Source organism: Hypanus sabinus, chromosome 5, assembly GCF_030144855.1.
Source record: "Hypanus sabinus isolate sHypSab1 chromosome 5, sHypSab1.hap1, whole genome shotgun sequence".
NCBI lineage: Eukaryota > Metazoa > Chordata > Chondrichthyes > Myliobatiformes > Dasyatidae > Hypanus > Hypanus sabinus.
Genome location: NC_082710.1, coordinates 161,981,255 through 162,006,009, shown reverse-complemented (window position 1 = coordinate 162,006,009; position 24,755 = coordinate 161,981,255). Strand labels below are relative to the sequence as shown.

At 44.0% G+C, this 24,755-nt stretch overlaps 1 protein-coding gene across 3 annotated transcripts in view; it reads right to left on the bottom strand.

Annotated features, from left to right (window-relative positions):
- Positions 1-18,283, bottom strand: part of LOC132394519 (uncharacterized) — a 180,151-nt gene extending 161,868 nt beyond the window's left edge. For all 3 annotated transcript variants that reach the window (XM_059970785.1, XM_059970786.1, XM_059970787.1), the window contains exon 1: positions 17,943-18,283. In XM_059970785.1, coding sequence (XP_059826768.1) covers positions 17,943-17,991 — 49 coding nt within the window. In that variant the 5' untranslated portion in view covers positions 17,992-18,283. The remainder of the gene's footprint in view (positions 1-17,942) is intronic.
- Positions 18,284-24,755: the final 6,472 nt, after the last annotated feature.

Sequence of the window (24,755 nt, the reverse complement as noted above, 5' to 3'; positions counted from 1 at the left end):
TGTCCCAACACGCGATCAATAACGCCGAGAACTCTGCTTGCTTCGCTTGAGCATAGTGGATCACTGTGGATTTGTGTAATGGCAGCAGTTAAACTTGGGTAACCCACTCTTACTGGACGGAATTTAAAACCTCAAATGGAGTGGAACTCTCAAAATAGGTGCCCCTCAGGGCTGTGTACTGAGTCCCCTCCTTTATCGCCACCCACAGTTCCAAACCGCTAATTAAATTTGCTGATGACACTACATTGATTGGCCTTATCTGAAACAATAACCGGATGGCCTACACGGAAGAATTCATCTCTCTGACAGATGGTGTTAAGAAAACAACCTCTCCCTCAGTGTCGTAAAAGCAAAGGAGCTGGTTGTGGGTTACAGGAGGAACGGAGATGGGCTCACCCCTATTGACATCAATGGATCTGGGGTTGAGGATAAACAGCTTCAAGTTCCTCGGTATCCACATCACTGAGGATCTCACGTGGTCTGTATACACCAGCTGTGTGGTGAAAAAAAGGCACAACAGCGCCTCTTGCAGCTCAGACGGTTGAGCAGGTTTGGTGTGGGCCCCCAAATCCTTTCTACAGGGGCACAATTGAGAGCATCGTGACTGGCTGCATCACTGCCTGGTATGGGAACTGTACTTCCCTCAATCGCAGGACTCTGCAGACATCTGTAGTTGTGAACATCCCATGATTCAGGACATTTACAAGGACAGGTGTGTAAAAAGGGCCCGAAGGATCATTGGGGACCCAACGCGTCCCAATCTATTCAAACAATCAAACAATCTATTCCAGCTGCTACCATCCGTGAAGCGGTACCGTAGCATAAAAGCCAGAACCAACAGGCTCCAGGACAGCATCTTCCACCGGGCCATCAGACTGATGAACTCTTGCTGATTTGAGTGTTCTCTATATTACATTGACTGTTCTATTTATTATAAATTACTATGATTGCACATTTAGATGGAGACATAATGTAAATACTCCTCATGAATGTGAAGGATGTAAGAAATAAAGTCAATTCAATTTAATAAACAATAAATGAGACTGGGGTACTAAAGTTCTATGCCAGTGGGCTCTATTCACAGAAATATACAGCGATAGTGGTGCCCCACCAGGGAATGTTGAATTTACTTGTTGAATGTTGAATCGACCGTAAGATACATGGTGGAAATATAGAAACATAGAAAATAGGTGCAGGAGTCGAGCCTGCACCGCCATTCAGTATGATCATGGCTGATCATCCAACTCAGAACCCTGTACCTGCCCTCTCTCCATACCTCCTGATCCCTTTAGCCACAAGGGCCATATCTAACTCCCTCTTAAATATAGCCAATGAACCGGCCTCAACTGTTTCCTGTGGCAGAGAATTCCACAGATTCACCAGTCTCTGTGTGAAGAAGTTTTTCCTCATCTTGGTCCTAAAAGGCTTCCCCTTTATCCTTAAACTGTGACCCCTTGTTCTGGACTTCTCCAACATCGGAAACAATCTTCCTGCATCTAGCCTGTCCAATCCCTTTAGAATTTTATACGTTTCAATAAGATCCCCCCTCAATCTTCTAAATTCTAGTGAGTATAAGCCTAGTTGATCCAGTCTTTCTTCATATGAAAGTCCTGCCATCCCAGAAATCAATTTGGTGAACCAATTTGTACTCCCTCTATGGCAAGAATGTATTTCCTCAGATTAGGAGACCAAAACTGCACACAATACTCTAGGTGCGGTCTCATCAAGGCCTTGTACAACTGCAGTAGAACCTCCCTGCTCCTGTACTCAAATCCTTTTGCTATGAATGCCAACATTTGCCTTTTTCACCGCCTGCTGTACCTGCATGCTCACTTTCAATGACTGGTGTACGATAACACCTAGGTCTCGTTGCACCTCCCCTTTTCCTAATCGGCCACCATTCAGATAATAATCTGTTTTCCTGTTCTTGCAACCAAAGTGGATAACCTCACATTTATCCACATTAAATTGCATCTGCCATGAATTTGCACACTCACCTAACCTATCCAAGTCACCCTGCATCCTCTTAGCATCCTCCTCACAGCTAAGTGTCATCCGCAAACTTGGAGATGCTGCATTTAATTCCCTCGTCTAAATCATTAATATATATTGTAAACAACTGGGGTCCCAGCACTGAGCCTTGTGGTACCCCACTAGTCACTGCCTGCCATTCTGAAAAGGTCCCATATACTCCCACTCTTTGCTTCCTGTCTGCCAAACAATCCTCTATCCACATCAATACCATACCCCCAATACCTTGTAAGTTTGCACACTAATCTCCTTTGTGGAACCTTGTCAAAAGACTTTTGAAAATCTAAATATACCACATCCACTGGCTCTCCCCTATCCACTCTACTAGTTACATCTCCAAAAAATTCTATAAGATTCGTCAGACATGATTTTCCTTTCACAAATCCTTGCTGACTTTGTCCAATGATTTCACCTCTTTCCAAATGTGCTGTTATCACATCTTTGATAACCGACTCTAGCACTTTCCCCACCACCGATGTCAGACTCACCGGTCTATAATTCCCAGGTTTTTCTCTCCCTCCTTTTTTAAAAAGTGGGGTTACATTAGCCACCCTCCAATCCCCAGGAGCTAATCCAGAATCTAAGGAGTTTTGAAAAATTATCACTAATGCATCCACTATTACTTGGTCTGCCTCTTTAAGCACAATGGGATGTAGACCATCTGGCCCTGGGGATTTATCTGCCTTTAATCCTTTCAATTTACCTAACACCACTTCCCTACTAACATGTATTTCCCTCAGTTCCTCCATCTCACTTGACCCTCGGTCCCTTACTATTTCCTGAAGATTATTTATGTCGTCCTTAGTGAAGACAGAACCAAAGTAGTTCTTCAATTGGTCTGCCATGTCTTTGTTCCCTATGATCAATTCACCTGTTTCTGACTGTAAGGGACCTACATTTGTCTTGACCAATCTTTTTCTTTTCACATATCTATAAAAGCTTTTACAGTCAGTTTTTATGTTCCCTGCCAGCTTTCTCTCATAATCTTTTTTCCCTTTCCTAATTAAGCCCTTTGTCCTCCACTGCTGGTCTCTGAATTTCTCCCAGTCCTCAGGTGTGCCGCTGTTTCTGGCTAATTTATATGTTTCTTCTTTGGACTTGATACTATCCCTAATTTCCCTTGTCAGCCATGGGTGCACTACCTTCCCTGGTTTATTCTTTTGCCAAACTGGGATGAACAATTGTTGTAGTTCATCCATGCAATCTTTAAATGCTTGCCATTGCATATCCACCATCAACCCTTTAAATATCTTTTGCCAATCTATCTTAGCTAATTCACATCTCATACCTTCAAAGTTACCCTTCTTTAAGTTCAGAACCTTTGTTTCTGAATTAATTATGTCACTCTCCATCTTAACGAAGAATTCCACCATATTATGGTCACTCTTACCCAAGGGGCCTCACATGACAAGATTGCTAACTAAGCCTTCCTCATTGCTCAATACCCAATCTAGAATGGCCTGCTCTCTAGTTGTTTTTTCGACATGTTGGTTCAGAAAACCATCCCATATACATTCCAAGAAATCCTCTTCCTCAGCACCCTTACCAATTTGGTTCACCCAATCTATATGTAGATTGAAGTCACCCATTATAACTACTGTTCCTTAATTGCACTCATTTCTAATTTCCTGTTTAATGCCATCCCCAACCTCACTACTACTATTAGGTGGCCTGTACACAACTCCCACCAGCGTTTTCTGCCCCTTAGTGTTATGCAGCTCTACCCATATCGATTCCACATCCTCCAGGCTAATGTCCTTCCTTTCTATTGCGTTAATCTCCTCTCTAACCAGCAATGCTACCCCACCTCCTTTTCTTTCCTGTCTATCCCTCCTGAATAGTGAATATCCCTGGATGTTGAGCTCCCATCCTTGGTCACCCTGGAGCCATGTCTCTGTGATCCCAAATATATTAATATTAATATACATTAATATATATTAATATACATTAATAACTATCTGCACATTCAATTCAATTCATCCACCTTGTTACGAATGCTCCTTGCATTGACACACAAAGCCTTCAGGCTTGCTTTTACAACACTCTTAGCCCGTATACAATTATGTTGAAAAGTGGCCCTTTTTGCTTTTTGCCCTGGATTTGCCTGCCTGCTACTTCTACTTCTCACCTTACTACTTTTTGCTTCTACCCTCATTTTACAACCCTCTGTCTCTCTGCACCTATCCCCATCCCCCTGCCACATTAGTTTAAAGCCTCCTGAACAGCAGTAGCAAACGCTCCCCCTAGGACATTGGTTCCAGTCCAGCCCAGGTGCAGACCGACCTGTTTATACCGGTCCCACCTCCCACAGAACTGGTTCCAATGCCCCAGAAATTTGAATCCCTCCCCCTTACACCATTTTACAAGCCATGTAGTCATCTGAAATATCCTCCTATTTCTACTCTGACTAGCACGTGGCACTGGTAGTAATCCAGAGATTATTACCTTTGTGGTCCTACTTTTTAGTTTATCTCCTAACTCCCTAAATTCACCTTGTAGGACCTCATCCCGTTTTTTACCTATTTCTTTGGTACCTACCTGCACCATGACCACTGGCTGTTCACCCTCCCACTCCAGAATGTCCTGCAGCCACTCAGAGATATCCAGGGATGCAACATACCATCCTGGAGTCTCGTTTGCGGCCGCAGAAATGCCTATCTATTCCCCTTACAATTGAATCCCCCATCACTATAGCTCTCCCACTCTTTTTCCTTCCCTCCTGTGCCACAGAGCCAGGAGGGGCACTGCATTTCCAATAAAAGGGTTTGTGCTGTCTTTAATAGCACCAACTGTTGGTTATCAAGGCTCGAAGAGGGTGCGCGTAGCCAAGTAAGGAAGTTGGATAAGTAGATGGAGAGTTGGGGGAGGGGGGGAAAGTCCCACAAATCCCGTAAAGAAATAGTCCAGAGTTGCTTAAAGTTGGAGTTCCAGAGGAATGGGTAAGTGGGGTTCCAACCCCCACCCTCTGTACAATGTGGAAATACTGTCAGGAGGAACAAGAAAGGGAGGCTGTTGAGAGGGGTGGGTCATTAACCATATAACCATATAACAATCACAGCACGGAAACAGGCCATCTCGGCCCTCCAAGTCCGTGCCAAACTCTTAATCTCACCTAGTCCCACCTACCCGCACTCAGCCCATAACCCTCCACTCCTTTCCTGTCCATATACCTATCCAATTTTACCTTAAATGACACAACTGAACTGGCCTCTACTACTTCTGCAGGAAGCTCATTCCACACAGCTATCACTCTCTGAGTAAAGAAATACCCCCTCGTGTTTCCCTTAAACTTCTGCCCCCTAACTCTCAAATCATGTCCTCTCATTTGAATCTCCCCTACTCTCAAGGGAAACAGCCTATTCACGTCAACTCTATCTATCCCTCTCAAAATTTTAAATACCTCGATCAAATCCCCCCTCAACTTTCTACGCTCCGATGAATAGAGACCTAACTTGTTCAACCTTTCTCTGTAACTTAAGTGCTGAAACCCAGGTAACATCCTAGTAAATCGTCTCTGCACTCTCTCTAATTTATTGATATCTTTCCTATAATTCGGTGAACAGAACTGCACACAATATTCTAAATTTGGCCTTACCAATGCCTTGTACAATTTTAACATTACATTCCAACTTCTGTACTCAATGCTTTGATTTATAAAGGCCAGCGTTCCAAAAGCCTTCTTCACCACCCTATCTACATGAGACTCCACCTTCAGGGAACTATGCACTGTTATTCCTAGATCTCTCTGTTCCTCTGCATTCCTCAGTGCCCTACCATTTACCCTGTATGTTCTATTTGGATTAATCCTGCCAAAATATAGAACCTCACACTTCTCAACATTAAACTCCATCTGCCAACGTTCAGCCCATTCTTCTAACCGGCATAAATCTCCCTGCAAGCTTTGAAAACCCACCTCATTATCCACAACACCTCCTACCTTGGTATCATCGGCATACTTACTAATCCAATTTACCACTCCATCATCCAGATCATTTATGTATATTACCAACAACATTGGGCCCAAAACAGATCCCTGAGGCACCAATTCAAGTTCTCTGCAGGTAAGGGGTTCTTTTCGTTCCCTGCTGGATTTCTTCCATTCCATTCAGGGTTTCCTGCAAAGCATATCGGCTTACGTTCGGCAGCAGTGGGATTGGGCGAGTGGTTAGCGCCTCAGTGTTGTAGGGAGGGAGGGAAACCACTCGACCTACATCCCTCTTCCTTGTAAACAGTGTGAACACTGTGTGTGTGTGTGCGCATTGCCTTTAAGAGATCACAAATGTGTTGGGCCTCGCCCAGTTATCTGTTAAGTGTGCTGTTTCTCTGTGAGAAATTAACTGTTTTTGCAGTTCCACAGGAAGTTTTAAAGAAAGAGAGAGCAGCATGAGTTTTGTGTTTTGTGTTCTAATCTGTTCCGTGTTTATTGTGTCTTGGTCTGTCACTTTGTTACTCATTTCCCTCTGTTTTTTTTGTAATTGTTTCAGGGACGACTCATGCTTCATAGAGGACATATGAAATGTGGGCAACATTATTCCAGATATGAGATGCCCACATTCCAGAGGAAATAGAGCATTTGAAGAGCAATTCTTGTAGTTCTACTGTTTATGTGCTTTCTAAATGTTCAGAGGCTTAGACAGTAGGTGCAGGAGTAGACCATTCGGCCCTCCGAGCCAGCACCGCCATTCACTGTGATCATGGCTGATCATACACAATCAGTACCCCGTTCCTGCCTTCTCCCCATATCCCTTGACTCTGCTATCTTTAAGAGCTCTACCTAACTCTTTCTTGAAAGCATCCTGAGAATAGGCCTCCACTGCCTCCTGAGGCAGAGCATTCCACGAATCCACAACTCACTGGGTGAAAAAGTTTTTCCTCTACTCCATTTTAAATGGCCTCCCCTTATTCTTAAACTGTGGCCTCTGGTTCTGGACTCCCCCAACATCGGGAACATGTTCCCTGCCTCAAGCGTGTCCAATCCCTTAATAATCTTAAATGTTTCAATCAGATCCCCTCTCTTCCTTCTAAATTCCAGTGTATACAAGCCCAGTCGCTCCAATCTTTCAACATATGACAGTCCCGCCATCCCGGGAATTAACCTCGTGAACCTATGCTGCACTCCCTCTATAGCAAGATTGTCCTTCCTCGAATTTGGAGACCAAAACTGAACACAATACTCCAGGTGTGGTCTCACCAGGGCCCTGTACAGCTGCAGAGGGACCTCTTTGCTCCTATACTCAACTCCCCTTGTTATGAAGGCCAACACGCCATTACCTTTCTTCACTGCCTGCTGTACCTGCATGCTTACTTTCAGAGACTGATGAACCAGGATACCTAGATCTCGTTGTACTTCCCCTTTTCCTAACTTGACAGCATTCAGATAGTAATCTGCCTTCCTGTTCTTGCCACCAAAGTGGATAACCTCACATTTATCCACATTAAACTGCATCTGCCAGGCATCTGCTCACTCACCCAACCTGTCCAAGTCACCCTGCGTTCTCCTAACATTCTCCTCATATTTCACACTGCCACCCAACTTCGTGTTCTCTGCAAATTTGCTGATGTTACTTTTAATCCCCTCATTTAAATCAATGTATATTGTAAATAGCTGCAGTCCCAAGCCTTGTGGTACTCCACTAGTCACTGCCTGCCATTCTGAAAAGGTCCTGTTAATCCCTACTCTTTGTTTCCTTTCTGCCAACCAGTTTTCTATCCATGTTAGTACCCTACCCCCAATACCATGTGCTCGAATTTTGCTGGGAGATTGTCTGTGCCTTCCCTAGTGAAGACAGATCTAAAGTACCTGTTCAACTCGTCTGCCATTTCCTTGTTCCCCATAATAAATTCACCCGTTTCTGCCTTCAAGAGCCCAACTTTGGTCTTAACTATTTTTTTCCTTTTCACATACCTAAAGAAGTTTTTACTATCTTCCTTTATATTCTTGGCCAGCTTACCTTCGTACCTCATCTTTTCTCCCCGTATTGCCTTTTTGGTTATCTTCTGTTGCTCTTTAAGAGTTTCCCAATCCTCTGGCTTCTCACTCATCTTTGCTATGTTATACTTCATCTCTTTTATTTTTATACTGTCCTTGACTTCCCTTGTCAGCCGCAGTCACCCCCTACTCCCCTTAGAATCTTTCCTCCTCTTGAACTGATCCTGCACCTTCTCGAGGGGCCGAATGATCTACTTCCGCACCTATTGTCTATTGTCTATTCCCAGAAATACCTGCCATTGTTGTTCCACTGTCATCCCTGCTAGGGTATCCTTCCAGTCAACTTTGGCTAGTTCCTCCCTCGTGGCTCCATAGTCCGCTTTGTTCAACTGTAATACTGACGATTTTCCCTTCTCCCTCTCAAATTGGAGATTAAAATTTATCACATTATGGTCACTACCTCCTAATGGCTCCTTTACCTCCAGGTCCCTGATCAAATCCAGTTCATTACACAACACTAGATCCAGAATTGCTTTCTCCCTGGTAGGCTCCAGTACAAGCTGCTCTAAGAATCCATCTTGGAGGCACTCCACAAACTCCCTTTCTTGGGGTCCAGTACCAACCTGATTTTCCCAGTCTACCTGCATGTTGAAATCTCCCATTACAACCGTAGCATTACCTTTGCGACATGCTGATTTTAGCTCTTGATTCAACTTGCACCCTATATCCAGGCTACTATTTGGGGGCCTGTAGTTAATTCCCATTAGGGTCTTTTTGCCTTTACAATTTCTCAGTTCTATCCATACTGACTCTACATCTCCTGATTCTATGTCACCCCTCACAAGGGACTGAATTTCATTCCTCACCAGCAGAGCCAGCCCAACCCCCTCTGCTCACCTGTCTGTCCTTTCGATAGGATGTATACCCTTGAATATTCATTTCCTAGCCCTGGTCCTCTTGCAGCCATGTCTCTGTTATTCCTACAACAACATACTTGCAAATTTCCAACCGAGACTCAAGCTCAACCACTTTATTTCTTATACTTCGTGCATTCATATATGATACTTTTAATCCATTACTCCCCTCGCTTCTCACATCAATCCCTAGTGCACTTGACCATACTCCCCGATCACTTCCTGATCTTTCTGCCCCTTTAATTCTGTTGTCTTTCTTAACCTTTCTTATTCTCTCTTTCCCTTTTAAACACACCCGTGTAGCAGTGGCAAGCCAGAATGCTGGTCCCCCGCCTGTTAAGGTGCAACCCGTCTCCTTTGTCCAATTCATCCTTACCCCAAAACAGATCCCAGTTATCAGGAGTTTGGATTTGGATCATTTGGATATCCCTGCATTACAGAACGATAAGGTGTGGATGCTGATTTGTGGTGGGAGATCCTGTTATACATTCCTGTGGAGGGGTTTGAATTTGCTCACTGCAACAACGGGTCAGATTGCTGAATTTGCATGAAGACTCCTTACTACCTTACAGAAGAAATGCCACTAATATCGATCGCTTTGACACCAAGGATAGACTGTTGGGGGAAATTATCTGGCCTCTTGGGTTTTTGCATTCTGTTTTGGGGGAGCTGGGAGGGGGTAGTCAATTCCAGCCAAACTCAGCCTAGAGTATGGTAACATCCTTAAGGGACTTGAGCCTTAATAGCCCTGGTGGGGTGAGTGCTTTAAGGGCTGGTATTTCCCTGTGTACTATTTCTATAATTGGAATTTCCTGACTCTGAAAGGGATTTTCCCAGCAGACAGGGAGTGTTGGTGCAGGTGGTGTGTTGCGTACAGCTACCATGTGCAAGGTGGATGGCAGGTGTGAGCAGGAGCAACATCCTGGGACGGCTGTGTCCATGCCAACTGGTGTTGTGAAGCTGCACACTTGTTGGATGTTGAATGGCACTCACTGGACATACAGTTCCTAGGCCTAGCCACTGTTCCCACAGGGTGGTGCTGTATGTATGACCTGGATGAGCCTTGCCCATGCTAGTTTGTAAGGGGACTATTACAAAGGAAGGATGTTCTGAATGAGAGCCTTTCTCAGCATGGTACAGCTAGACTGTCCAGGGAACTGATGACATGGATTACGTGCTCACAAAGGAGGGTGCCACTTGTACCATCACTGGTGAAGAATGCGGCACCTACATTCCGGATCGCTCACATCGCTCACCTGGGTGGTCATTTCTCAGAGTCAGTGTGTTAAATTAAGTGGGGGAGCAGCTCACTGGCTGTTACACCCCAGGGTGGGGCTGGTGGCCTTTTGCAGCACAGGGAGCTGGTGGATGATGATGGTCACTGGGAGGTGATTACTCGGTTTACAGTGCTGGGTATTTTACTCTTGTGTTTTAAGTATAATTTAGTTGTGAGTTTGAGAGAGTATTACTAGTCTGAGGGTTGGATCATCACGTTTGCAACTTTCGAGGGATGGAGTGTCCTGTGGGAGTGCGCCTCAGTCTGATTGTCAAAAGACACTTCCGTTGTGATTGGTTAGTTTAGAAGCTGCTTTTCCCAAAGGATGCCTGGTGTCCAGTTTCAAATATCCTGGGCACGTGAAAGGGACTTTCCCTCTTCTTCCTTTGTTTTCGGCAAAGGAGCACACGATGATTGAGAAGGTATACTCTATGTGAACTTTTAAATAAATATGTTTGTTGAGTACTCAGGTTAGCTGTGTCTGTAACTTGGGGAACATGATTGTTTGGTTGAACTTTTATTGTTTGTAAATAAATGATATACAATGCTGGACCCGCAAGCTTAATTCAACATTACACTTTCCTACCCTAACCTGCATAGACTGTCCAAATAAACAACTCAAAAAATTATAGCCTTCCTCTAACTCCTGATTTCCACAGTTTACTCAAAATGCCATCATCTCCATAACATATCAAATGCTTTTTCAATATCAAAAAATACTATTACAACTTCTTTATTCACCTGTGCTTTCATAATACCATCTTCCAAACATGAAACTGAATCCAATGTCATTATACCCCTTCAAAATCTGTTCTGACAAAACGTTGTACCACCTCTTTTTTCCCAAAATGTATTACCATACATTCTATAAGTTCATACAAATGGAATGTAAGTGGTATTGGTCTATAACTGAAGGATCCAACAGGTGTTTTCCATGTTTTAGAATAGGTATTACTGCCATTTTCCATGAGGAGGGAAGATGGCCTAAATTCCAAGTATGATTCATAATTTTTAATATTATCTTGAGAGTTGTCAGGCATATCTTTAAACATACAATAATATACATCATCCTTTCCTGGAGCTGTCTGACCTGTACTATTAATAGCTTTCTTAAATTCACACAAAGAAAACAACAACACTAATACTATCATTGTTACAGCTCGCTTCCAACACATCAGGGTGTTCACTTAGAACCTCAACCCAACATTATTTAGACTCTTTACTTAAATTGTCTTGATTATGAATTGCACCAAATGACTGAGCCATAATTGAATTCTCTGTTTCAGTAACAATCATATTACTTTCTATAATCAATTCTGGAATGTTATTAGACCTTTGAATCAGCCCCATTTTTTAATCATTCCCCAGACATCTCCAAGTTTAATATCCCTTCCAATACTATCACAATAAGATCTCCAGTAAACCTCATTCACAAACTTCACTACTTTCCTCTCCACAGCCTGTGCCTGTTTATACTTAATAATGTCACTTGCAGAGTGATACTACTTATCTTCCTTAAATGCCTTATTTCTCTCCTTAATTGCCTCTGCACACCACCTAGTCCACTATGGTACAGCCTTACTCCTATTAATGCCTTTTTTAATAGGAATCACTTCCACTGCAGTTTGATGACATAACCTTTCATTGGAGAGATCCACATCATCCTCAACACTCAGCCCTGACACACATTGCGGGTGTGAACTGGGATGATGTTTTTGCAGGGAAATGTACTATGGACATGTGGTTGATGTTTAAGGATCTCTTGCAGGATGTTAGGGATAAATTTGTCCCGATGAGGAAGATAAAGAATGGTAGGGAGAAGGAACCGTGGGTGACAAGTGAGGTGGAGAATCTCGTCAGGTGGAAAAAGACAGCATACATGAGGTTTAGAAAGCAAGGATCAGGTGGCTCTATTGAGAAATATAGGATAGCAAGAAAGGAGCTTAAGAAGGGGCTGAGAACAGCAAGAAGCGGGCATGAGGCCGTGGCAAGTAGGGTAAAGGAAAACCCCAAGGCATTCTTCAATTATGTGAAGAACAAAAGGATGACAGGAGTGAAGGTAGGACCGATTAGAGATAAAGGTAAGAAGATGTGCCTGGAGGCTGTGGAAGTGAGCGAGGTCCTCAATGAATACTTCTCTTCGGTATTCACCAATGAGAGGGAACTTGATGACGCTGAGGACAATATGAGTGAGGTTGATGTTCTGGACTATGTTGATATTAAGGGAGAGGAGGTGTTGGAGTTGTTAAAATACATTAGGATGGATAAGACCCCGGGGCCTGACGGAATGTTTCCCAGGCTGCTCCACGAGGTGAAGGAAGAGATTACTGAGCCTCTGGCTAGGATCTTTATGTCCTCGTTGTCCATGGGAATGGTACCAGAGGATTGGAGGGAGGCAAATGTTGTCCCCTTGTTCAAAAAAGGTAGTAGGGATAGTCCGGGTAATTATAGACAAGTGAGCCTTACGTCTGTGGTGAGAAAGCTGTTGGAAAAGATTCTTAGAGATAGGATCTATGGGCATTTAGAGAATCATAGTCTGATCAAGGACAGTCAGCATGGGTTTGTGAAGGGCAAGTTGTGACTAACAAGCCTGATAGAGTTCTTTGAGGAGGTGACCAGGCATATAGATGAGGGTAGTGCAGTGGATGTGATCTACATGGATTTTAGTAAGGCATTTGACAAGGTTCCACATGGTAGGCTTATTCAGAAAGTCAAAAGGCATGGGATCCAGGGAAGTTTGGCCAGGTGGATTCAGAATTGGCTTGCCTACAGAAGGCAGAGGGTTGTGATGGAGGGAGTCCATTCAGATTGGAGGGTTGTGACTAGTGGTGTCCCACAAGGGTCTGTTCTGGGGCCTCTACTTTTTGTGATTTTTATTAACGACCTGGATGTGGGGGTAGAAGGGTGGGTTGGCAGATGACACAAAGGTTGGTGGTGTTGTAGATAGTGTAGAGGATAGTCAAAGATTGCAGAGAGACATTGACAGGATGAAGAAGTGGGCTGAGATGTGGCAGATGGAGTTCAACCCGGAGAAGTGTGAGGTGGTACACTTTGGAAGGACAAACTCCAAGGCAGAGTACAAAGTAAATGGCAGGATACTTGGTAGTGTGGAGGAGCAGAGGGATCTGGGCTGCATGTCCACAGATCCCTGAAAGTTGCCTCACAGGCATATAGGGAAGTTAAGAAACCTTATGGAGTGCTCGCTTTCAGGAATCAAGGGATAGAATTTAAGAGTTGCGATGTAATGATGCAGCTCAATAAAACTCTGCTTAGGCCACACTTGGAGTACTGTGTCCAGTTCGGGTCACCTCATTACAGGAAGGATGTGGAAGCATTGGAAAGGGTACAGAGGAGATTTATCAGGATGCTGCCTGGTTTAGAGAGTATGGATTATGATCAGAGATTAAGGGAGCTAGGGCTTTACTCTTTAGAGAGAAGGAGGATGAGAGGAGACATGATAGGGGTGTACAAGATATTAAGAGGAATAGATAGAGTGGATAACCAGTGCCTCTTCCCCAGGGCACCACTGCTCGGTACAAGAGGACATGGCTTTAAAGTAAGGGGAGGGAAGTTCAAGGGGGATATTAGAGGAAGGTTTTTTACTCAGAGAGTGGTTGGTGCGTGGAATGCACTGCCTGAGTCAGTGCTGGAGGCAGATACACTAGTGAACTTTAGGAGACTACTAGACAGGTATATGGAGGAATTTAAGGTGGGGGGTTATATGGGAGGCAGGGTTTGAGGGTCAGCACAACATTGTGGGCCGAGGGGCCTATAATGTGCTGTAATATTCTATGTTCTATCTTCTATAAAACCTTAAACTTCTCCCAGTTTACTTTACCAAAATTCCATCTCCTAAAATTGGCTTTCTGTCCCCTATATGGATCCAAACACAAATTTATAAATATAGGAAAATGATCACTTCTCTATGTTACAATATAATCCTGCAAGGGAAAACTTAAATATGGTACCATTCACAGAGAGACTGTCTACAGAGTGTCTGTGGTTGGAAGATAGGAACAGGAACTGGTCAATAAATTTACTGGGTGTTCTTTATAGGCCACACAATATTAACAGGGATATCGAAGAGCAGAGAGGGAAACAGATCCTGGAAAGGTGTAATAATAAAAGGGTTGTCGTGGTGGGAGATTTTAATTTCCCAAATATCAATTGGCATCTCCCTGGAGCGAGGGGTTTAGATGGGGTGGATTTTGTCTGGTGTGTTCAGAAAGGTTTCTTGACACAATATGTAGATAAGTCTACAATAGGAGAGACTGTACTTGATTTGGAATTGGGAAATGAACCTGGTCAGGTGTCAGATCTCTCAGTGGGAGAGCATTTTGGAGATAGTGATCATGATTCTATCTCCTTTACCATTGGAGAGAGATAGGGACAGACAAGTTAGCAAAAATAGGAACAGCCAAGTTAGCAAAAATAGGAACAGACAAGTTAGAAAGGCTTTTAATTGAAGTAAGGGGAATTATGAGGCTATCAAGCAGGAAATTGGAAGCTTAAATTGGGAGCAGATGTTCTCAGGGAAAAGTACGGAAGGAATGTGGCGAATGTTCAGGGGATATTTGTGTGGAGTTCTGCATAGGTACGTTCAAATGTTGTACTAGGGTACAGGAACCATAGTGTACAAAGTCTATAATAAATCTAGTCAAGAAGGAAAGCATACAAAATGTTCAGAGAACTAGCTAATTTTAGAGATCTAGAAGATTATAAGGCCAACAGGAAGGAGCTTAAGAAGGAAATTAGGAGAGCCAGAAGGGGCCATGAAAAGGCTTTGGCGGACATGATTAAGGAAAGCCCCAAGGCACTCTACAAGTGTGTGAAGAGCAAGAGGATAAGACGTGAAAGAATAGGACCTATCAAGTGTAACAGTGGGAAAGTGTGTATGGAACCAGAGGAAATAGCAGAGGTACTTAATGAATACTTTACTTCAGTATTCGCTTTGGAAAAGGATCTTGGTGATTGTAGTGATGACTTGCAGCAGACTGAAAAGCTTGAGCATGTAGATATTAAGAAAGAGGGTGTGTTGGAACTTTTGGAAAGCATCAAGTTGGATAAGTCGCTGTTACCGGATGAGATGTACCCCAGGCTACTGTGGGAGGTGAGGGAGGAGATGACTGAGCCTCTGGCAATGATCTTTGGACAGGACAGGTTCCAGAGGATTGGAAGGTTGCAGATGTTGTTCCCTTATTCAAGAAAGGGAGTAGAGATAGCCCAGAAAATTATAGAGCAGTGAGTTTTGCTTTAGTGGTTGGTAATTTGATGGCAAAGATCCTGAGAGGCAGGATTTATGAACATTTGGAGAGGTATAACATGATTAGGAATAGTCAGCATGGCTTTGTCAAAGGCAGGTCATTGCTTACGAGCATGATTGAATTTTTTGAGGATGTGACTAAACACATTGATGAAGGAAAAGCAGATGTAGTATATACGGATTTCAGCAAGGCCTTTAATAAGATACCTCATGCAAGGCTTATTGAGAAAGTAAGGAGGCATGGGATCCAAGGGGACATTGCTTTGTGGTTGTAGATGTGTCATATTCTACATGGAAGTCTGTGACCAGTGGTGTGCCTCGGGGATCTGTTCTGGGACCTTTACTCTCCATGATTTTTATAAATGACCTGGATGAGGAAGTGGAGGGATGGGTTAGTAAGTTTGCTGATGACACAAAGGTTGAAGGTGTTGTGGATAGTGTGGAGGGCTGTCAGAGCCTACAGAGCAGGGCCATTGATAGGATACAAAACTGGGCTGAGAAGTGGCAGATGGAATTCAACACAGATAAGTGTGAAGTGGTTCATTTTGGTAGGTCAAATATGAAGGCAGAATATAGCATTAACAGTAAAAATTTTGGCAGTGTGGAGGATCAGAGGGATCTTGGGGTCCGAGTCCATATGACACTCAAAGCAGCTGCACAGGTTGACTCTGTGGTTAAGAAGGCATACGGTGTATTGACCTTCATCAATTGTGGAATTGAATTTAGGAGCTGAGAGGTAATGTGGTGGCTATATAGGACCCTGGTCAGACCCCACTTTGAGTCCTGTGCTCAGTTCTGGTCACCTCACTACAGGAAGGATGTGGAAACCATAGGAGATTTACAAGGATGTTGCCTGGATTGGGGAGCATGCCTTATGAAAACAGGTTGAGTGAACTTGGCCTTTTCTCCTTGGAGCGTCGGAGGGTGAGAGGTGACCTGATAGAGGTGTACAAGATGATGAGGGGCATTGATCATGTGGATAGCCAGAGGCTTTTTCCCAGGGCTGAAATGGCTAGCACAAGAGGACATGGGTTTAAGGTGCTTTGGAGTAGGTACAGAGATGTTGGGGTAAGTTTTTAATACAGAGAGTGGTGAGAGCGTAGATTGAGCTGCCAGCAACGGTGAATGCGTGCATGGAGCTTAGAACAGGGCTATGGGTAAGCCTAGTCATTTCTAAAGTAGCGACATTTCATCGCAACTTTGTGGCGGAAGGGCCTGTATTGTGCTGTAGGTTTTCTATGTTTCTTTTCACGTTTCCTTAATAAATATAATCAGGTGAATTTGATAAATCGAATAAATTTCTGAAAGTCCTAACTATTCGAAATCAGGTTTCTCGCATTCCACTGCAATATTTTAAACCCATTGTGTAACTTCACGAGGAGAGAAATACAGACACCCCACCCATCAGAGCTTTATTTAGCTTCCCGCATAACACCCGTTATCAGATATTTTCAGAGGCTTCCACGGGAAGTTTAATTTCCTCAGTGCGACGAGATGTCTGAGCAGTACAATTCACCACATTTGTTACGAACATCACAAACTTAATTTTATCAATTAGTAAAGTATCTTTATTAAGAGAAGTATGATGCCGACGTATTGCTTCTGACCTCACATCCTGTTTTCTGACTGACAATACTTTTATCAAAGTTTGGTTTAACTTTTTGCAAGTCATCGGCATCTATGGAATAGAGCAGAGTGCTGCTGAACGGTTTCGGACTGGCCTGTGTCCGCTTTGGCCGATTTAACTTTTCAGTTAAATTTAATAGGATTGATAGAAGGCTATTCCGGGTCAAATTTAAACAATACCCTGAAGTCTTCTTTCCTTTATTTTCCAGAATATCCCGCCCTTCCTGTCCACCACTTGAAATCATTCCAATATTGTTTCTTTCCCCCGTTTTCCAGATCTAAGTTCAACTTCATTCCGACCTCCTACCGCCAACCCGCCCTCAGCGAACCCTCCATTTCCGATCCCTTTCATTTCCTTCCGACCTTCTGCCGCCAACCCTCCGTTTGCGATGGCTTTTCCCTATCCTCCCCACTACCTGAACCGACTCTATTCCCCAACATCCCCACTACCTGAACCGACTCTCTTCCCCAACATCCCCACTACCTGAACCGACTCTATTCCCCAACATCCCCACTATCTGAACCGACTCTATTCCCCAACACCCCCACTACCTGAACCGACTCTATTCCCCAACATCCCCACTACCTGAACCGACTCTATTCCCCAACACCCCCACTACCTGAACCGACTCTATTCCCAACATCCCCACTCCATTCACAGCCAGTCCCACATGGCCGAGACTTTGTTTGTGTCCCGCAGACCCGGAACTGGCGCGGTCTGGAGCATGCGCACTGCGCCGGGTTCGCCCTAAGCTAACAGTTCCGAGCGCTGGATCAAGGAATCGTCCCGAATCCCGGTTTCCCATGAACCGTCCCGAGTCCCGGTTTCCCATGTTTCTATGAACCGTCCCGAGTCCCGGTTTCCCATGTTTCTATGAACCGTCCCGAGTCCCGGCTCCTCACCTTCCGCGTTCACCACAACGAGCACGAACTGGAGAAGGAGTAACAACATGTCCGAGTGCCGAGCAGGAGCCGAAACTCCCGGTGGATTGAGGGACGTTTCCAGAGTCTCAGGTTCCTCCGACCGGTACCTCGAACACGCCGGGATCCTCAACCCTCCAGGACCGGGACACCGACTGACGGAGATCGAGCTGACCGGAATCAGCAACAGGAAATGGTGAACGTCAAACTCGGGGTGTGGCTCACATCAAATGTGGAACTGAAATTCTAAATTCAGTCTTATTGCGACAATATGCTGTATATTACTGATATATAAAAAATTAAGATCGCGACCCTGCTCCGCCATATCATGCCTGATGTACCCGTGGCTCACACATCGTTTAGTTCCCTTTAATATCCAGAAAATTCACAATTTAACTCAGGAAACAGAGAATTCCAACACGTGTACACGAGATGACCCATCATTTTCCAAAATGCTAATATCAAGTTCACAATTCAGGACTTCCTTACTTTCTGTCTCACTTAAATAAAGCCACCCTAAGACATAGGAACAGAATTAGGCCATTTGGCCCGTCGAGTCTGCTCCACCATTCAATCATGGCTGATCCTTGTATCCCCTCCTCAGCCCCACTCCCTGGCCTTCTCCCCACTAACTTTTGATGCTGTGTTCAATCTAGAACCTATCAAGCTCTGCCTTAAATACACCCAATGACATGGTCTCCACAGCTGTCTGTGGTAATAAACTCCACAAATTCCCCATCTTCTGGCTGAAGAAATTTCTCTGCATCTGTTTTCAATGGACACCCACTATCCTGAGGCTGTGTTCTCTTGTCCTAGACTCCCCAACAAGGGAAACATTCTTTCCACATCTCTTCTGTCTGGTCCTTTCATTCAAAAGCTTTCAATGAGATCCTCCCACCCCCATCCTTCTAAATTCCAGCAAGTACAGACCCAGAGCTATCAAACTTTTCTCGTATGACCCTTTCATTCCTGGAATCATCCTTGTGAACCTCCTCTAAATCCTCTCCAATCCTAGCACATCTTTTCTTCGTCCAAAGCTGTTCATAATACTCAACGTGAGGCCTCAACAGTGCCTTATAAAGCCTTAGCATCACATACCCGCTCTTGTACTCTAGACCTCTTGAAATGAATGCTAACATTGCATTTGCCTTCCTCACCACCAACTCAACCTGCTAGTTAACCTTGAGGATGTTCTGCACAAGGACTCCCAAGTCCCTTTCAATCTCAGATTTTTGAATTTTCTCCCTGTTTAGAAAATAGTCTGCACATTTATTTCCACTACCAAAGTGCATGACCATACATTCCCCAACAGTGTATTTCACTCGTCACTCTCTTGCCTATTCTGCTAATCTAAGTCCTTCTGCATCCTACCTGTTTCTTCAACACTACCTGCCCCTCCATCAATCTTCATATCATCTGCAAACTTGGTAACAAAGTTATCTAATCCATCATCTAAATCATTGCATAAAGAAGCGGACCCAACACCAGCCTCTGTGGAACCCCATTGGTCACTGGCAGCCAATCAGAAAAGGATCCTTTTATTCCCACTCACTGCATCCTACCAATCCACCAATGCTCTAACCATGCCAGTAACTACTCTGTAAATAGGTCATGTCTGTTTCCATTCTGTCTGCAGGAGCCATTCTAGAATATGTACATATAAAATATCAAGTCAATGGGTTTTAATAATTTCCTACACCAAACTTCTCTGTGTCCTTCAGCAGTGGTGAAAAATGCCAGATGGAATTTAATGTAGACAAGTATGAGGTGTTGCACTTTGTGAGGACAGTCCAGGACCTGCACGGTGAATGGTCGGGCTCTGAGGAGTGCAATCGAACAAGCTTCTATGAATACAGATCCATAATTCCTTGAAAGTGGTTGCACATGTCATAAAGAAAGCTTTTGGCACATGACCTTCATAAATCAATGTGTTGAGTACACAAGTTGGGATCACAACAGGAAAAAAATCTGCAAATGCTGGAAATCCGAGCAACACATCCAATGCTGGAATAACTCGGGTTATGTTGAAATTGTTTGAAACATTGGTGAGGCCTAATCTGAAGTATTATCTGCAGTTTTAAATACCTACCTGTAGGAAAGATGTAAATAAGATTGAAAGAGTACAGAAAAAAATTACAAAAAGACATTCCTCAGACCTGAGTTATAGGGAGAGGTTGATTAGGTTAGGAATTTAGATAGGGTAAATGCAGGCAGGTTTTTCCCACTTGGGTTTGATGAGCCTACAGCTAGAAGTCTTAGGTTAAGGGTGAAATGTGTAAGAGGAGCGGGGCTGGGGGGGGGGGGGGGGGGGAACTTCTGCTCTCAGGATAGTGAGAGTGTGGAATGAGCTGCCAGCACAAAGGGTGGATGCAGGTTCATTTAAGAGAAATTTGGATAGGTATCTTGATAGAAGGGGTATGTAGAGCTCTGGTCTGGGAGCAGATCGATGGGACGAGTCAGATTAATGGTTGTGCATGGAATAGAAGGGCTGAAGGGCCTGTTTCTGTGCTGTAGTGTTCTATAACTAACACAAGCAACAATATCAACAGCAGAACAACAGCAAATCAGGCCCCTTTCTTTCCTCGGTGATACAGACCAGATGGAGCTCCGGTTACCTGTAGCTCAATGGGCAGCACGCTCATCTCTGGATTAGAGCGTCGTGAATTTGGGAAACAGTCGAGAGATTTATTTATTTATTTACTTAGTGGCGCAGTGCAGAAGAGACCCTTCAAGCCTCACTACTCCAGCAACCCCTGACAACTCCAATTTAACCGTAACCTGATCATGAGACAATTTACAATGACCAATTACCCTACCCGTATGTCTTTGGACTGTGGGAGGAAAACAGAGCACCCAGGGAAAATCCACTCATTCCATGGGGAGGACGTTCAGACCCTTTACAGATGATGACAGAACTGACCTGAGAACTCCCATGCCCCAAGCTGTAATTGCGTTACCCTGCATATGAACTCCAGAGAGAGTGACTCTGTCGATTTTTCAAGTTGATGAGTAACAAGAAAATACAAGCAGGAGTCAGTCCTTTGGCCCATCAAGCCTGCCCCACCATTCAGTATGATTGATGTGGTCCCTCTTCCTTGACAGTTTCACATCACCATAAGTTCTCAGCTCTTTCAAAAAAATTAACTACTTTCTCCTTGAATGTCCTCAGTGGACTGTGGGAGACTCCAGAGCACCCAGAGGAAACCCACGCAGTCACAAGGAGAACATACAAACTCCTAACAGGCAGCATCACAATTGAAACCGTGTTGCTGGTACTTAAACCGTTGTGCTAACCACAATGATATCACGCTGTTCCCTTTTAACTATATCCTTCATTCAGAATGAAAATTTTACCATAAGACAGAGGAGTAGAATTAGGCCATTCAGCCCATCAAGTCCACTCCACCATTCCATCATGGCTGATCCTGGATCCCACTCAACCCCATGCACCTGCCTTCTTGCCATATACTACGTACCCTGACCAATCATGAAACTGTCAACTTCCCCTTAACTATACGCATGGACTTGGCCTCCAACGCAGTCTGCGACAGAGCATTCCACAGATTCACTACTCTCAGGGTAAAAAAAAATCCTCTTTACCTCTGTTCTAAAGGGTTTACCCTCGATTTTGAGGCTGTGCCCTCTAGTTCTGAAACCCCCACCACAGGAAATATCCTCTCTACATCCGCCCTATTTAGTCATTTCAACATTTGGTAGCTTTCAATGAGATTCCCTCACATTCTTCTAAATTACATTGAGTACCGGCCCAAATCTGCCAAACGCTCCTCATACATTAACTCCTGCATTCCCAGAATTATCCTCGTGAACCTCCTCTGGATTCTCTCCAATGACAACATCTCCTTTCTGAAATGTGGGGCCCAAAACTTGACAATACTTGTAAGTGCAGCCTGACTAGTGTCTTATAAAGGCTCAGCATCAGCTCCTTGCTTTTATATTCTAATCCCCTTGAAATAAATGCCAATGTTGCATTTGCCTTCTTTACCACACTCTGGGTAAATTCACCTTCTGGGAGTCTTGCACGAGGATTCCAGAGTCACTCTGCACTTCTGATGTTTGAGCCTTCTCCCCATTTAGATGGTGTTACGTACCCCGTAACTGGGTAACTCCTTCGTAACAATGGTACTCTGCACTATTGTTGTCACTAACAACTGTAGGTCTCCATTTTTTCAGCTATCACAGGGGACAAGACAAGGTTGCCCATTAAGTCCTTTGTTATTTAAATTAATATTAGAACCCCTTGTTATTGCTGTTCGTGAAGCCAAAAATATTCATGGGATTTTTGTGAATGAGACCATGCACAAGATCTCTCTTTACACTGACGATTTATTGGTTTATATATCTAAGCCTAACGAATCTATTCCTGCTTTGCTAAAATTATTTAATGAATTTGGAGATTTTTTAAGATATAAAATAAATTTTAGTCAGCAAATTTATGGATGGTATTTGAGCTATGCCTAGCCACACAGTCATGGGTATCCGGAGAGTAGAGCAGTGGGTTAAGCACACACCCCTGACGTGCACCAGTGTTGATCGTCAGGGAGGAGCAGATGTTATCACCAACCTGCACAGATTGTGGTCTTCCAGTTAGGAAGTCAAGGATCCAATTGCAGATGTTGGTACAGAGGCCCAGGTTCTGCAACTTCTCAATCAGGATTGTGGGAATGATGGTATTAAATGCTGAGCTATAGTCGATGAACAGCATCCTGGCACAGGTGTTTGTGTTGTCCAGGTGGTCTAAAGCAGTTTGAAGAGCCATTGAGATTGCATCTGCCGTTGATCTATTATGGTGATAGACAAATTGCAATGGGTCCGGGTCCTTGCTAAGGCAGGAGCTCAGTCTAGTCATGACCAGCTTCTCAAAGCATTTCATCATTGCAGACGTGTGTGCTACTGGGTGATAGTCATTAAGGCAGCTCACATTATTCTTCTTAGGCACTGGTATAATTGTTGCCTTCTTGAAGCAAGTGGGAACTTCCGCTCATGGCAGTGTGAGGTTGAAAATGTCCTTGAATACTCCCGCCAGTTGGTTGGCACAGGTTTTCAGAGCCTTACCAGGTACTCTATTTATAAAACAGATGTCAGCTACTGATGGCAATCCCAGTTTCCCAATAAATCCAGGCACTACTGGTGACATCCAGACATCGAAGTGAGATTCTAGAACAGTACAGAAGTGGAACAGGCCCTTAATTAAGTTTGTGACATCTGGTTACACTTATCCTTTCTGCTTCCCTGTCTCACCATATCCATATGCCCATATAGAAGTCTCCTAAATGTACCTATATTACTCATCTTCACCACCACCCTGACAGAGAACCCTAGACATCCACCACTCTCCTTAAAACATTCCTCCTCTCATTGCAAATGCTTGCACTCACAGACATTTCAACCCTGATAAAACATCACCAGCTGTCCTTTCAATCTATGTGCTTGTAATTTCATAAACAAACTTCTGTCAGGTCTTTCCTCAGCCTCTCCTACTCCAGAGAAAAAAATTCCAGTTTGTCCAAACTGTTCTTGTAGCACCTGCCCTCTAATCCAGCCGGTATCCTGGTAAACCACTTCTGCATTCTCTCTGATGCCTCCATGTCTTCCCCATAATGGTGCGACCAGAATCAAATGCATTATTCCACACGCAGCCCAAGGCTGCAACATAACTTCCTGAGTTTGAACTCAATGCCTCAACAAATAAAGGTAAACATTCCACACACCTTCTTCACCCTCCCTTTCCCTCTTTTTCCATTCCCTATTCTGGCTCCTCTTCCCTCCTCCTTCCCTTTCTCCCATGGGCCACTGTTCTCTCCAATCAGTTTCTTTCTCCTTCAGCCCTCCACCTCTTCCACCTCCCAGCTTCTCACTTCATCCCACTTCAATTACCCACCTACCCTCCCCCTCAGCTGTTCACTTAACACCTACCAGCCTGTAGTCTCTCCCTTCCTTATTTTCCCTTCTTCCCTCTTCCTCTCTAGCCCTGATGAAGGATTTCAGCCTGAAACGTTGACAGTTTATTCCTCTCCAGTGATGCCGTCTGACCTACCAAGTTCCTCTACACTTTGGGTGTATTCTATCAACTTCTGTGGCCACTTTCAGGGAGCGATGATCTGGTTCCACTCGATCCCTCTGTGTATCAATACTGCTAAAAGGTCCGGCCATTAATCGTGTACTTCCCCATTACATTTGATCTCCCAGTGTGCATCACCTCATGTACTTCCAGATTAAATGCCATCAACTATTTCTCTGCCCGGATTAAATGAATTGACTTTATTACTTATATACTTCAGTACTTTTATACTTATATCTTTCATGAAGAGTAAAAATCTTTGTTCCATCTCCATCTAAATGTGCAACGTGCAATCATAGTAATTTGTAATAAATAGTATGTACATCAGAACAGTCAATATAACATAGAAATACAATCGTATCAGTGTGAATTATTCAGTCTGATGGCCTGGTGGAAGAAGCCGTCCCGGAGCCTGTTGGTCCTGGCTTTTATACTGTGGTACCGCTTCACGGATGATAGCAGCTGGAATAGATTGTGGTTGGGGTGACTCGGGCCCCCAATGATCCTTCAGGCCCTTTTTACACACCTGTCTTTGTAAATGTCCTGAATCATGGGAAGTTCACAACTGCAGATGTGCTGGGCTGTCCACACCACTCTCTGAAGAATCCCGCGATTGAGGGAAGTACATTTCCCAAACCAGGCAGATGCATCCAGTCACGATGCTCTCAATTGTGACCCTGTAGAAAGTTATTAGATTTGGGGGCCCATAACAAACT